The sequence below is a fragment of the Lithobates pipiens genome, unplaced genomic scaffold, assembly GCF_037356315.1.
Source record: "Lithobates pipiens isolate NorthernLeopardFrog02 unplaced genomic scaffold, aLitPip1_a1.2 Scaffold_30, whole genome shotgun sequence".
Taxonomy (NCBI): domain Eukaryota; kingdom Metazoa; phylum Chordata; class Amphibia; order Anura; family Ranidae; genus Lithobates; species Lithobates pipiens.
The window spans coordinates 3,735,299-3,751,075 of record NW_027507791.1 but is presented as its reverse complement, the minus strand read 5'-3'; the positions used below and the strand labels follow the sequence as shown (position 1 = coordinate 3,751,075).

Below are 15,777 nucleotides of genomic sequence, written 5' to 3'. Positions count from 1 at the left end.
TAAAATATCTAGAACTAAGTACACACGTACAGCCAACTTACTTTCACTTACGATTGCTAGCAGAGAGAGACACAGACTGAATCATTTCAGAAGACAGTCAATCTTAGTGGTCCGTTTATCAGAGAACCTGAATTATTTAGCAATTAAGCATAAGAACAGCAGCAGAACAATAGTGAAGCAAGCTACAGTTCAGCTTAATTTTTTAATAATAATTTGGTGCTATTGTGTTAGTGTTGTGAACTTTATAGTGATGCTAGTGTTGTGATAGCCTCAGAGGCTGCCCGTGTTGTGGGGGGGGGGGGGGGGGGGATTTATTATTATAGATTCTGTATTATAGATTGAGATTCTATATAGATTCTATATACCCTATCTTGTTACCTGTCTGATCAGTGATCACTATCACCGGTACATTTTCTGTTTGAATTATATACATTCAACATGAACGACAAAGATTTGACAAAGCAGCGAAAAACATACAATCGTCAAATCTTTATCTTATGGTGTCTGTTGAAAGTTCTAAGAAGATTCAACGGAGCGGCTAAACTATACGGAGTCATACAGTTTAGCAGCTCCGTCGAACCTTCTTTGAACATTCGACAGACACCATAAGCCTTCAATGACAGATTTGACCTTAATTAATTTGGATTTTCGGATGAATGCAATTTTTAACGGAAAACAAAATAAATAAAAACAAATATTGGGAGTAACTAAATAAATGTATTTTTCGGACGAAAACTAAATTCTGAAATAAAATATTTCAGTGTGCACATGTCTAGTCATTAGTGCTGCCTTTATGATATATCTATATTAAAAAATACCTTAGATTTGTCCTTCTTGTGGATTCCCAACTTATTTGTGGGCAGGAGAAGCCCACAAGCATATTCTTCTGTGATACTGGCTTCTGTATTATCAGCATGCACCACCTGTTCTCGCGCATGCGCAGTAATAGCACGTAACAGCGCTGGAAACTATACAGGTTGCCATCACAACGGGTGGCGTTGTCAGAAGTGCCCACCCCATTTTGATGGCAACCTAGCCCTCAGTGCTGCCCACTGACTCCTGGGAAACGATGACACACATCTCCCAAGAGCAGTAGCTAGCAGAGGAGCCAAGGGAAGCAACGTCAAGAGCCACAGTGAGGAAGGGGAAGATTAGAAGGGACCACATAGCAACAGGGATCAAAACTTTAGTTAAAAAAAATGTTTTGTCCAAATGTCATTTATGTTATGTTATTTGCAGCACAGTTATGTAAATGTACCTTTCTGGGTGAACACTCTGCTTTAAGGAAATACTCCTCTAAGCCCTATCTAAACTGGTAACATTTCCTGAACCTGATGTTATTTCAGAAAGATAACAACCCCTTCTGTGAAAAAACACAAATAGGGGGATTTACTAAAACTAGAGAGAGTGCAAAATCTGTTGCAGTTGTGCATTGCAGAAAATCTGCTTCTAACTTCAGCTTGTTCAACTAAGCTTTAACAAAAAAAAAAAAAAAAAATCAGAAGCTGACTGGTTTCTATGCACAACTGCACCAGATTTTGCACTGTCGAGCTTTAGCAAATCAGCTCCACCGATAAGGGTTCATTCATACGTATTCATTATGGTAATGCTTGTTTTATTTTATATTACTGCAACACACATTAGGACGTGAACTGTTATGAAGTGCCTTTTATTTTCAATCTTCTCTTATAGTAAGCAATGCACAACACATGTGGCAAACTAGAGTCAGGGCCTATTTCTGACATTTGTTTACAAGTTAAAATCAGTATTTCTTGCTAGAAAATTACTTCGAACCCCCCAGAATTATAATATATATATATATATATATATATATATATATATATATATAATAGAGAGAGAGAGAGAGAGATAGAGAGAGAGATAGATTTTTTTTTAGCAGAGATCCTAGAGAATAAAATGGAGATCGTTGCAATTTTTGAAAAAATAAATTTTGAATTAAAAGAAGAAAAAAAACCACAGTAAAGTTAGCCCAATTTTTTTGTAGAACATAAAAGAGGATTTTATGCCGAGTTAATAGATACTCAGCATGTCACACTTTAAAATTGCGAACGCTCGTGGAATGGTGACAAACTATGGTACTTAAAAAATCTCCATAGGTGACATTTTACATTTTTTTACAGGTTACCAGTTTAGAGTTACAGAGGAGGTCTAGTGCTAGAACTATTGCTCTTGCTCTAACGATCGCTGCGATACCTCACATCAAACTAATGATGTATATCATTAGTATAACAGTGGGGGGTCCGGAAGTGGTTAATGTATTTTGTAAATACAAGCAGTGTAAGTACCTGAAGCTGACCTGGTTTCATCCTCTGGCAGCTCCTGTACAGCAGGACTAGAATATGAGAGCTAAAAGCAGTACAAACAGCTAATAAGCTCCTGTCCCGACAAGAAGCATGGTAACAGGAAGGGAAAGCAGAGTGATGAAGAGATCATCACTGCTCACTGCGGCTTCTCTTTTCACTGTCCAGTCACAGGCCATGGTGGGGAGGGACCACTTAGGCTCAGAGGAATTGGATGCAATGATGCTGGCCATTAGACTAAGAACATTTGGTGCCATAAAAAAGTGCACGTGAAATCTTTGGATTGAAGGTGAATTTTGCAGCAAAAGCTGATGCTCTGTCAGTTCACTCAGTACCCCTTAACATATGGTAGAATGTTGAATTAACGCACGTGCCTTAACGTGCACAAACTAAAGCAAATATTTTCTAGCGATATGATTCTTTAAATGATTAAGTAAGTATTAGTGAGTGTTCTGCTTTAGCTTATTGAGCTACATCAGTAGGGTCTGTGTTTCCAGTTATGTCCAATACAACGAGGGTCTTGCCACTGGAAGAATAAGTGTGAGTGCACAATTATTTACAATTGTCAGAACCATATAGGGTATTTTACCTAATACTCCATTTGTAGTAACTTTATATGCTAAGCACAACTACCAGGCCCATACTGACAAGTTCCTGTAAACTAAAACATTACTGTCCAGAGGTTGGGGTTTCTGAGCGAACAAACCCCATGTTGAGCTTTACTCTTGTTGAATATTCAGGGTATTCATATAAAAATAGCTGTTACTTAGAAGCAATGTTTCCTGTTGGAGAATCTCAATCATATTGCTAATAACGTTTTTTCACAGTTGTATATTGAAAGTTGACCCAAAATGTCAGGGGATGGTGCAGGGGGTGGGGTTGCCACATCATCCCTTTAAGTGGCAAACCTAACAGGGGGGCCCCTTTAATTGTTTGGGTATTTTGCAGGTCTGCCTAGCAATCTTCTTATTGGTTATGATGGCATCCACGTTCCAGGCCTACTGCATCACCAACAAGTTTCCCTCCCTCCCTTCCCGATTGCTTGGTTATGTTGCAGAATTTATCAGGAGGAATTATCATCTAGCGTTTTGCTTGATGGATGAATTAAGGTCTTTTTGTGGATGTTTTTTGGTGTTTTGTTATTGGCCTAATCTGGCTAGCTAGGCCAATGGTTATATAGTTTAACCGCTTCCCGACCGGGGCGCACGACGATGTACATTTGCAGAATGGCACGGACAGGCAAATGGGCGTACAGGTACGTCACTTTAAAATTGCCACCGTGCCATCGCGTGCGCGCGCACGCCACTGCCGGTTGGGACCCCCGTGAGTCTGACCGCAGGTCCCACGGACTCGATCGCTGCGGGGATACCCGCGATCATCTCATGGGGAGGAAGAACGGGTAGATGCCAATGTAAACAGCATCTCCCCATTCTGCCTAGCAACAAGTGACACTGATCACTGCTCCCTGTGATTGGAGCAGAGATCAGTGATCTGTAAAGCACTGATTGCTGTATAAATGACAATGGTCCCAAAAATGTGTCAAAATTGTCCGATGTGTCCGCCATAATGTTGCAGTCACAATAAAAATCGCTGATCACCACCATTATTAGTAAAAAAAAATTATTAATAAAAATGCCATAAAACGATCCCCTATTTTGTAAACGCTATAACGTTTGTGCCAAGCAATCAATCGCTTATTGTGATTTTTTTTTACCAAAAATATGTAGAAGAATACGTATCGGGCTAAACTGGGGAAAAAAATGTTTATATATTTTTTGGGATATTATAGCAAAAAGTAAAAAATAACGCGTTTTTTTTCAAATTTGACGCTCTTTTTTTGTTTATATCGCAAAAAATAAAAAACCGCAGAGGTGATCAAATACCACCAAAATAAAGCTCTAATTGTGGGAAAAAAAGAACGTCATTTTTGTTTAGGAGCCACGTTGCACGACCGCGCAATTGGTAGTTAAACCGACGCAGTGCCGAATCGCAAAAAGTGCTCTGGTCTTAAGCCAGCAAAATGGTCCTGGGGTTAAGTGGTTAATAATTTATGAAATTTTTATTAAAGGTTCATAATTTATTTGAGTTTCCCCTTAATAAATAAAACAATGCAACCTTTTGGCCACATTAAACCATATTTATGGTGTCCATGTATTTTGTTTATGTATGATAATACTTCTCAGTGCACATCATGTGTACCATCCCAAGTAGTATTTCACATAGAATTTCACCTCTGCATGTAACTTCTCACTACCCGTGAGAAGTAGAGAAACCACTGTTTGGTCTAATCAGTATTTACCAAAAAAAAAAAACGATTTTGGGTGGACTGACCCTTTTTATGCACTGTCCTGCTTTCTAGGTAACAGGAGGAATTAAAAAAACATTTTTTTTCATTTATTCTCTTCTCCACAATGACAAACCCTGCCAGTGTGGATGTACTTCATGGACCCCCGTAATACAGCTTGAACAAATGCCAGTGGCTATCAACTTGACACAGCATTATTTAATGCAGGATTATATGATATTTCTTGCTTAAAAGTATAAGCTGTATGTCTGTTTTACCAAAACTTCTATTGGAAGGACCAGTTTATCTGATCATATCCCACTGAGTTAAAAATATTTCAAGTGTCTAGGTTATACAAAACCTTTATATTCGCCATCTACTGATAACGATATATTTGCATATTCTTGCTGAAATATCGCCACTCTTTGTTCTTGATTATGATGCCACTCATCTGGTCTAGAATATAAATCCTCCTATATAATTACCCCTGATGTAAGCGCTTTGAGCCTGAAATGTGCTGAGTACGGCTAGGACTTATCCCGGATGTTGGACACCGGAAAGTACTACCGGACATTGGAGCGAAACTACTTTGTATATGTATTTCCATGATGAGATATTGTTATATGTGCAATTTTGTTTTCTGTTTTATTAATCATCAGATGTAGATGATTTTTTAAGCATAGTCTCTTTTGTGTGTTCTATATGTAATAATCTACAACTCATTTTTTTAAGATCCTCAGTGTCTTTGCCAATTTAAAGTCCCAAATTTCTCGGGGGGGGGGGGGGGGTAAAAAACCCTTTTTTCCTGATACATTTTACAGGTTATTTCTAAGCATATATTTCTGGTCTCTTAACTAACACACTTTAGCTAATAGACTGAGAGATTTATCAATTTGCTTCTACTGCAGAGTAAAATCTAGTCCCATGGACATCAAGGCAGGAGCGTTAGGAGCTTCTGGGACGTGATGCAATTTCAAATCATGCTGCCATAGGCATCATAATGATTTATGCCAACTGTAAAGCTTTGCTTAAAAAAAAAAAAAAAAAAATCTTTTTTTTTTTTTTTACTGCAAGATCCAGTTCCTGGTAATGTAAAATTATCAGAGATTGATCTGCAAACAAAGCGTTACAATAAAGTTTTGCCTTACAAAGCAAGGAGAGAGCAGGAACCAAGATAATGTCCTGACTCAATGCTGCCTACTTTCAAATTAGTTTCAAGTCGGAGAAAGGGGGCATGTGTGCTGCACAGGAGAACGGATAGAAGTGCAGATAAGGGTGCAAAGAACATTTATAACAAGGTGAAAAGAAAAGAATGTTCTGTGAAATTCACAAAGTTGTACAAGAGTTGAAACTTTTTATTTGCCTTTTATGCTCCTCTTTTTACGGTGAACAAAAGTTGGAAAGAAACATGCAGGGTTACAAAAGGAAGGCCGGGGTTTCTTAATATTTTAATTTATTTGAATTTATGGCTCAGGAATCGAATGTTAGCATTCTCAATAAACTACAGTTGATTACGAATCATAAAAAAAAAAAAAAAAAGTGTCAAAAGTGTGTCTGATTTGTCCGCTACAATAACACAGTACCGCTATAAGTCGCCGATCGCCACCATTACTAGTAAAAAAAAAAATATTAAATATACCCCATAGTTTGTAGACGCTATAACTTATGTGAAAATCAATCAATATGGAAAGAAATGCTCCTGATATCGTGAATCCATAAAAATGTATTTAGTTGGAATCACACTTTCAATAGTGCTGCAGGGTCAGTACAAATACCACAACAATAGATCTTGGACAAGGGTGAACAGCGGTGCTAGATATGGTGATAACATAAAATTATATAACAACTGGAATATAGGTATACATAAAATGTGTGTGAATAAGCACACATGATATTAAAACATTTGTTTAAAACATAATGTCCATAAATGATCCGAGATCTTGTATGATTAGCACCTGGAGGCAGCTCCCTTAGAGTGAAGCGATGAGCTCTGTGTAAAAATGGGAACAGAGGGGCGCCAGACTGAGTGCAGTATAAATCATATATTTCATAAAAACAAGTAGTAACTCACAGGTTAAATTAGATTAGATTAAATTAAAACTCATCTAATTTAACCTGTGAGTTACTACTTGTTTTTATGAAATAGATCTTGGACCACTTGCGTTCCACAAACTTGAAGTAACGTGATGGTGCTCAAAGCTCTGGCATACGCATTTCATCATAGATGTCATCAGAAGCGGCCTATATGATGTAAGGTGGAGCTTGGAGAGCCCTCTCGTTACTTCCAGTCTGTGGCATACAAGGGGTCCCAGATCTATTGCTGCAGTATTTGTAATGAACCTGCAGCATATTGAAAGTGTGATTCTAAAACTTTGAAAACTTTGATTTGAAAAACAAAATTTTTTTTATGGATTCACGTTATGAGGAGCATTTCTTTACATCCACCCTTCTGTGAGTGTACCCAATAACCAGACCCACCCTGGAGGAGTATATACTACCAGACAAGAGACCAGAGAGGACCCTGCAGGGGTACACCTATATATGTGTAGCTAATATATTATATATAAATATACAGTATATACACATATACAGTGTATCTGGAAAGTATTCACGGTGCTTCACTTTTTCCACATTTTGTTATGTTGCAGCCTTATTCCAAAATGGATCAAATTTATTATTTTCCTCAAAATTATGCAAACAATACCTCATAATGACAACATGAAAGAAGTTTGTTTGAAAGCATTGCAAATGTACTAAAAAATAAGAAAGGAAAGAAAATCCCATGTACATAAGCATTTACAACTTTTGCTTAAGCACCTTTGGCATCAATTACAGCCTCGTGTCTTCTTGCGTATGATGCTACAAGCTTGGCACACCTATTTTTTGGCAGTTTCTCCTATTCCTCTTTGCAGGACCTCTCAAGCTCCATCCGGTCGGATGGGGAGCATCAGTTCAGTTATTTTTAGACATGTTCAATCTGGTTCATGTCTGGGCTCTGGCTGGGTCACTCAAGGACATTCACAGAGTTGTCCCGTAGCCACTCCTTTGTTATATTGGCTTAGGGTCATTGTCTTGTTGAAAGATGAATCTTCGCTCCAGTCTGAGGTCCAGAGTGCTCTTGAGCAGGTATTCATCAAGGATGTCTCTGTACATTGCTGCATTCATCTTTCCCTCAATCCTGACTAGTCTCCCACTTCCTTCCGCTGAAAAACATCCCCACAGCATGATGCTGCCACCACCATGCTTCACTGTAGGGATGGTATTGGCCAGGTAATGAGCAGTGCCTGGTTTCCTCCAGACATGACGCTTGCCATTCAGGCCATAGATTTCAATCCTTGTTTCATCAGACCACAGAATTTGGTTTCTCATGGTCTGAGAGTCCTTCAAGTGCCTTTTGGCAAACTCCAGGCAGGCTGTCATGTGCCTTTTACTGATTGGCTTCCGTCTGGCCACTCTACCATACAGGCCTGATTGGTGGAGTGATGCATGCAGAGATGGTTGTTCTTCTGAAAGGTTCTCCTCTCTTCACAGAAGCGCTGTTGATCACCTTCCTAAGGCCTTTCTCCCCACAAACGCTCAGTTTGGCCAGGAGGCCCACTCTAGGAAGAGTTCTGGTGGTTCCAAACTTCTTCCAATTATGGATAATGGAAGCCACGGTGCTCATTGGGGACCTTCAATGCTGCAGTAATTTTTCTGTACCCTTCCCCAGATCTGTGCCTCAATACAATCCTGTCTCAGAGGTCTACAGACAATTCCTTGGACTTTGTGGCTTGGTTTAGGTAGGTGTGTGCTTTTTCAAAGCATGTCCATTCAACTGATTTTACTACAGCTGGACGCCAATCAAGTTTTAGAAACATCTCAGGGAAGATCAGTGGAAACAGGAGGCACCTGAGTCAATTTTGAGTGTCATGGCAAAGGCTGTGAATACTTATGTACATGGGATATTTTTTATTTTTATTAAATCTTTTCAAACAAACTTCTTTCACATTGTCATTATGGGGTATTGTTTGTAGAATTTTGGGGAAAAATTATTTAATCCATTTTGGAAAAAGACCGTAAACTAACAAAATGTGAAAAGTGAAACGCTGTGAATACTTTCCGGATGCACTGTACACAGTAAAATTACCGTTTCAGTATTTAGCCAGTTAATAGTCCTTTTGTCTAAATAATGCATTTTGAGCACTTGATGTTTTTGCTGTATGCAAATTTCAGACTATGTTGTTATGGGTCATTTTCCTTTTACGTAATCGGCTTCAGTGTTGGTTATCTGATGGAAAAACTACATATTGTAGTCTCTGAAGAGCAATGCAAACAAATGACTTGTCATATATTATAATATTACAATGGAGGCACGAAGTACATTTCCCACATCTCCGAGAGTGATCGTATCAATGTTCTCCAGCACATAACTAAATGTATTGACTTGATGGACATCTAGAAAGTCTGCCATTACCAACTAAAGCCATTCAAAGCTAAAATGTATGGTAGCTAAAAGCTTTCTCAGTTTCACAACAAGTTTAGAATTTCTTTTGTGCCCAAACATGCTAATGCGTTAATTTTCTCCAGAGAGAACACATAATAGAGCTTTTTGTCCGACAAAACATCAACAAGTACAACTCTAACAAATAATAGCCTTTAGCAATCACTCCTTAGCTTCCATAAAACAGCCACTCACGGTATATAAAAAGGTGAATGAAGCCATTATGACAAGACACAGAAAAAAAATAGGTATGATAAAGGAACATTTCAAAAGTGCATGCAATTTGCAGTACTTTGATTTGCTTATGCATTAAGGAAACATCTCACTTCTTAGCTAGTCGGTGCAGTTGTAAGGACTTAAAGTACCCTTACCTTGTAAAACCACACATTCAGTTTAAAATAGAAATGAAAGGTAAAACGTTTGAGAATATATATATAAAAAATATATAAATACCTTATTTATTTTTTTATTTTTTTGTGTTCATATAATCTCTGTCCTCAGCTTCACAAGGGGCTTCTACAGTGGGGGTGTCAGACCAATGGAGGACAGGCATGCTGTTCTTCCCATACAGCCAGAAAACTGACCATGTTGGGAAGGCTGTGCTGTCATGCCTGATGCGGTCAGTTTAAAGAAGGAAAGCAGGGGGACTGGCAAGAACACCAGGAATTTCACACAAAGGAAGCAATACAAAGAGAACGGGATGCCTTTTAACACAAGTAAATGGCACAACATACATTTAGCAGGAACATGAAATGTTGGGGTAAGATATTCTTTAGGTACAGCTGTTTAATGTTAGTGACTATTAAAAGTACAGTATGTAGCAGTTCAGCATTTAAAACCAAATTCTAGCTTTCCAAATAAAAATCTAGTTCTTCTTCCTTCACCTCCTCCCTGTACCTAAATTTCAATAAATTTAAGTATTTGTACCTTAATTAAGAGCCATTTCAGTGCAGTCACATGACATGACTTCTCATGCTTTTTTTTTCCTCTAGGGTTGGGGAGTGGTGGTCAAAGCTACGTAGAGTGGTGCTCAATTCTGTTCTGAGTGGCAGTACACCATAAACTCAAGCTGTGATGACAATGGGGCCAGGGGTGTGTTATGATAGTCTGGGTGCACAGAAAGAGATTGGATGACATAGGGCAGCAATTACTGTCAGAGGATGAATCAGAGAGCATTGCCGGATAATGTTCATGGCAAGTAGTATATTTAAAACTTTTATTTTTACCAACTAGAGACCAAAAATATATATATATATATATTTTTTTTTTAAATAATCCAAGCAGGATTTGGGCTTCAAAGATGAAGTTTAGTCAAAAAATATTTTTTTACCCCCCTATAGCTGTAGTCGCATCACATACATATAATGAAATCTATCCTAGGTCATGCAGGCTGCTGCTTCATGTAGAAAACGTCTCTGTAGGGTGCCCGGTCCTCTTCCTCATATTAAACTTCCAGCACAGCAGGGGTTAATAGCTTAGGGTCTTTAGGCAGAAATGCATTCAAGATGATCCGAAAGGGGACCAGCCCCCTCCTCCCTTGTCATCTATTAAGAAAAGTCCATGCATTGTTTTCTGTTAACCACTCCAGCCCCAGAAGTTTTTACCCCCTTCCTGACCAGAACACTTTTTGCGATCCGGCACTGCGTCGCTTTAACTGACAATTGCACGGTCGTGTGACGTGGCTCCCAAACAAAATTGACATCTTTTTTTCCCCACAAATAGAGCTTTCTTTTGGTGGTATTAGTTCACCTCCGAGGTTTTTATTTTTTGCGCTGTAACCAAAAAAAGTATGACAATTTTGAAAAAAACACATTATTTTTTACATTTTGCTATAACAAATATCCCCCAAAAAAATATAAAAAAAACATTTTTTCCCCTCAGTTTAGGCCGATTTATATTCTTCTACATATTTTTGGCATGGTTTGCACAAAAGTTAGAGCGCTTACAAAATAGGGGATAGTTTTATGGTATTTTTATTAATATTTTTTTTTTACTAGTAATGGAGGCGATCAGTGATTTTTATCATGACTGCGACATTATGGTGGACACATCGGACATTTTTGACACATTTTTGGGACCATTGTCATTTATACACTAATCAGTGCTATACAAATGCACTGATTCCTGTGTAAATTACACTGGCAGTGAAGGGGTTAACCACTGAGGGGCAGTGTAGGAGTTAAGTGTGTCCTGGGGAGTGTTTCTAACTGTGGGGAGCGTGGCTACGTGTGACACGTCACTGATCTCTACTCCCGATCACAGGGAGCAGAGGTCAGTTACACTGTCACTAGGCAGAATGGGGAGGTGCTTGTTTACATTAGCATCTCCCCGTTCTTCCTCTCCACGAGGCGATCGCGGGTATTCACGCAGTGATTGAGTCTGCGGGACCCGCGACCCGACTCACAGAGATCCTGGCCAGCGTGTGCAAATTTAAAAGGGACGTACAGGTACGCTCATTTGCCCAGCCGTGCCATTCTGCTGACATACAGCAGCGTGCACCAGTTAGGAACCGGTTAATGTAACATGGTCTCTGAATGGGGGGAGAATCCTGTCCTTCACCAGACTCTCTCCCATTTACAGATCATGTTGCATTCAGTGTAAAAGCACAAGCTTTTATTAATGGATGGGAGGTGTGGAGGGTGCAGGTCCCTCTTGGACTGTCTTGAATGCAGCACAACCTGAAAATTCAAAGCTAAGAACCCTCACAGCACTGGAAGTTTAACACCAGGATTAGGACAGGGCTCACTGCGAGGCAGTGTACGCCGACTAGTGCAGTAGGCATAGGCTCTGCATGTTCCTCTGAATGCAACACATACACCTGAACAAGTATGTATTATACAGTACCATGTCCTCAGAAAGGATTCCACATAGCACTGCACACAAGTGATTTGTCTATGAGTGGGAGGACTGCCCTAATGTTTGATTCTTCACATGACTGCAGCCCTTGTTGGGTCCCAGCAATGATGAGCATGCCCTTGGGCAAGGTGTAAACCCGCTGTTACAGCATACGATCCTTCTGGTCACCTGGTGTAGCCCAGAAGAAAAAACAGAGGAGGTGCCGTGGGATTTTATGGGCAAAGGATGTAGCCCAGAAGAACCCACCCCACTCCTGTGTGACCCTTATGGTTGGTGCCAATGAGTTAATGGGGAAAACATGAAGGAGAGGTCACCTGTCCATCACAAGATGCATACCCTACCCTTACATGTATACTTTAATTGCCTATGTTGCTGACAGCATGGACATTGTTTGAGGGAACCCAATGGTCCAATGTTGATGCAGAAAACCAGCAACATCTGGCCACTCCTGTTGAACCCTCTTATGAAACTTGTGTGTTAGGGGGTTAGTGGCTGGGGGAATTCTTATTTGGTTCCCTGTGGTTGATATTCTTCTTTAAGAACTCAGGTATCTGCACAGGATTTGAGGTGGTGACCAGGATATTTCATATGTCTTGTGCATTTCTCCAGAACACTTGTTCTCGTCTCATGCAGCAGACTGCCAAATTGTAGATTTAACAGTCTTCATTTTCTCATAGAAAAATAAAGATCACAAAAAAGAAGTTATCTTTCTATTATGACTTACATTTTGGAGGAAGTCTTGAGTTAAAACATGAAATCCATTGAGCTGTTTCATGATTTTATTAAGAAAGTTGTAAGAGTTTATAACTCACTGGGGACTTGGTGGCTCTGTCCTATAACTTTTATTTTAATCACTGCCTATACTGAAACAGAGTTTTATTCCTAGGCCAGTAAAAGACAAGGTCAGCAGTGACCTTGTACAAGGTAAAATTGCCCTCGGACACTAAAGGATATCGCAGAAGCACATTAGGATTTAAAATATGACATGTAAGTTTGGAAAGCTTATCAACATGTTGATAGATGAGCGCTATCATACAAGCACCAAATTAGATAAACCACTTACATGTCTACATTAAAGACAACAGTTTGGCCTGTTGGCCTATGTAAATAACTAAAGTGTGCAAGGCAGACAGTAAAGGTAAAAGCATTTGCAGTGTATAAATGTTACAATCTCTAAAATCAATAGAAAATTATTTATGGTTAAATTGACCTTGAAAACATGCAGCCTATGTACTAATTGCACGAGTTACCAATTACCCTTAGCAAGTTTGAGCAGACAGCTTCCTTCATCCTTCCAACTTCTTCTTCCATTCCTTTTATTTTATTGCTTCATTGATTTCTTCCACAGATCCATTCAAAAATTTGCACAATTTTTCATGAATCAAATTCTTCTCAAAACACAGGTTATCGTATTTTTGTTGGGGAGCCTCATAATGAGTAAAATATGTTTTTTATTGAAGATGCATAGGTTTTGAGTAAAACAAATAAAGTGAAACCAAAGTGACAATATGGCAATAGTATTACTTAGCTTTAGGTGATTACCTGTTTAAGTCCCAAGCGGTAAGCCACTATTCGGTCCACGGCATCTGGATTCATCTGTGTCCATTGTAAACTGTATGAGTAGACGCTGGCTTTGCTCTGCCATAACGGATTGTACGTGTCATAGTAAAATTCCGGAGGGTAGGCCTTTCCTACACAGAAGAAATTTGTAACATTTTATACATTTCTATGTTGCTAACTAATTTAATTGCACTTTACAAAACACATTAAGATATGCGGGATATGTGCATACCCGGGGGAATGTATTGTTCTAGAGTCATTATTACACTCACACTATGGGAAATCTGAGTGGAAGCTGACAGACTTACAGGTATTGTTTTTTTTTTTTTATAGTGGGAGAAAATATATACATTGAGGAAACTCAGAAACACAAGGAGAGTACTCCATCCAGAGAGTATTTTTTGGTGGCAAATAAAACATGGAACCCACTTACCCTTTTAAAACGAAGGGAAATCTGTACTGTGAGAAATATTTAGGCTGCTATTGCTGACCTCTCTAATAAAAATGCTAATTGTCTGCCTATTGTACTTTCATGCTTATTCGCTGACTTCAGTCATTTGTGTCTTTGACCCAGGACAACAATGAAGACTTCTAGTTTCTACACATGTGTTCAAGGTCTTTGATTCAAAACGATTGTATCAGAGGCAGAAAACAGTCACTTTTAGAATGAGAACAGCAATAGGAGCCTACAGAATTTCTACTGGTGCAATACTCTGTTAAGAAAGGCATATGTGTGAATCTGTAAATCATTGTCACTTTCTTGAACATGGAACAGTAGGCAGGGATAGTGTAATGCCATTGAGCCAAAATGCAATAACTTTTCGAAAACAACAATGCTTTTATTGGACCATAGAAAGAGGAGGTAGGCAATCGCTGTGCATGTGACAAGATACATCGCCGACACTCTTTCTGCACTGGTCATCAAGCAACACCTGACCTGACTTTAGGAAGTGTGTAACCACTATCCGTTTGCATTCCATTAGGGCCACACAGAAAATACATATATCATGTTCTTTTAGATATACATATTATGCATACTACAAATTCTTTTGCATGTTTTCAATGTATTCAACATTTTTTTTCATACTTAGAATGAATGTTTGCTAGAGAGTTGTATTGCACATTAAGGCTCCTTGCACGCTGATGTGCTTTTGCTGCGCTAAAAAGCCACTGTTAATTGCATCAAAAATAATAAAAATGTTTCCCTTTAAATCGTATGTAACTTTTCACATCAGTGTGCCGTGGGAAAAAGTCCTGCATGCTGCATATTTGATGCCCTTTTTCAATGGTTTTTGCCCTGTTTCAAAAATATCCCTCCCATTGATTTTTTTTATCACAAATGCACCAAATACGTATAATTTTTGTGAGGTTTTTTTGAGTCGTGTATCAAAGTTTCACATGCGCATGCTGGGAGTCAGGATTCCAGAAAACACACATTGAAAACATGTTAACAACATGATATGCATTTTAGCAAAACTCTTACTGCATTTTCAAGTGCACCAAAATTAAAGCCTCTTGTTCAGTAATTTTCCCTATTTGTCAAACGTGGAAATTTGCATTGGAAAATAGCAAACCAACACACAATTCACTGTTCCAAAATGTTCAAGCACATAAAAATAACTGCATGCTACACTAAAATAATACACACATTAACCATTAAAAAGCAAAGAAAGAGAAATAGAATTAATATATATTATAATGTCCCTAGTGTAGCCCCAGTAAACTCCACCTCAATACCCTCAACCCCTTGTCCTAACCATTTATTAGACTTAGGGTTTTACTTTCCTGATATTTATAATTGTTTTCCTTTTGCATTAAATAAATTGTGTGTTTCCTAATGGAAGATGTTTGGTTTTGATTGACTTAATATGTTCTTCCCTTTTTACTATGCGGTAGGAGTCACTTGTAAAGCTTTAACAGTGTTAAGGGGGCACCCCACCCTCTCCTAGTATGGGAGAGGGACCTGCTCATGTGGATCGAATGTCTGGAGCGGGAAGGGTGATGCCCTGGGTTTGTTGAATGGAAGTAACTCTCTGCCACCATGTATGCTTACATGTAACTTGACTAGGTTGTATGTATCCCCCCACCCCCATGGAACGCCCCCTTTTTTTTTTCTCTTTTCCCCTTATTTTCCCTATGTATGTTGATTTTTTGTTTAGTTTCTCCTTCTTTTTGTTCAATTCTGAAAATAACAATAAAATACCAATTATAAAAAAATAAATTGTGTGTTTCAACCAATATGCTGTAAAAAATATACATTTCAAAGTTCAGCTGAC

At 38.7% G+C, this 15,777-nt stretch overlaps 1 protein-coding gene across 2 annotated transcripts in view; it reads right to left on the bottom strand.

Annotated features, from left to right (window-relative positions):
* Nucleotides 1-15,777, bottom strand: part of MDGA2 (MAM domain containing glycosylphosphatidylinositol anchor 2) — a 1,078,966-nt gene that overhangs the window by 117,606 nt on the left and 945,583 nt on the right. For both annotated transcript variants that reach the window (XM_077463546.1, XM_077463547.1), the window contains exon 10: nt 13,484-13,632. In XM_077463546.1, the coding sequence (XP_077319672.1) occupies nt 13,484-13,632 (149 nt within the window). The remainder of the gene's footprint in view (nt 1-13,483; nt 13,633-15,777) is intronic.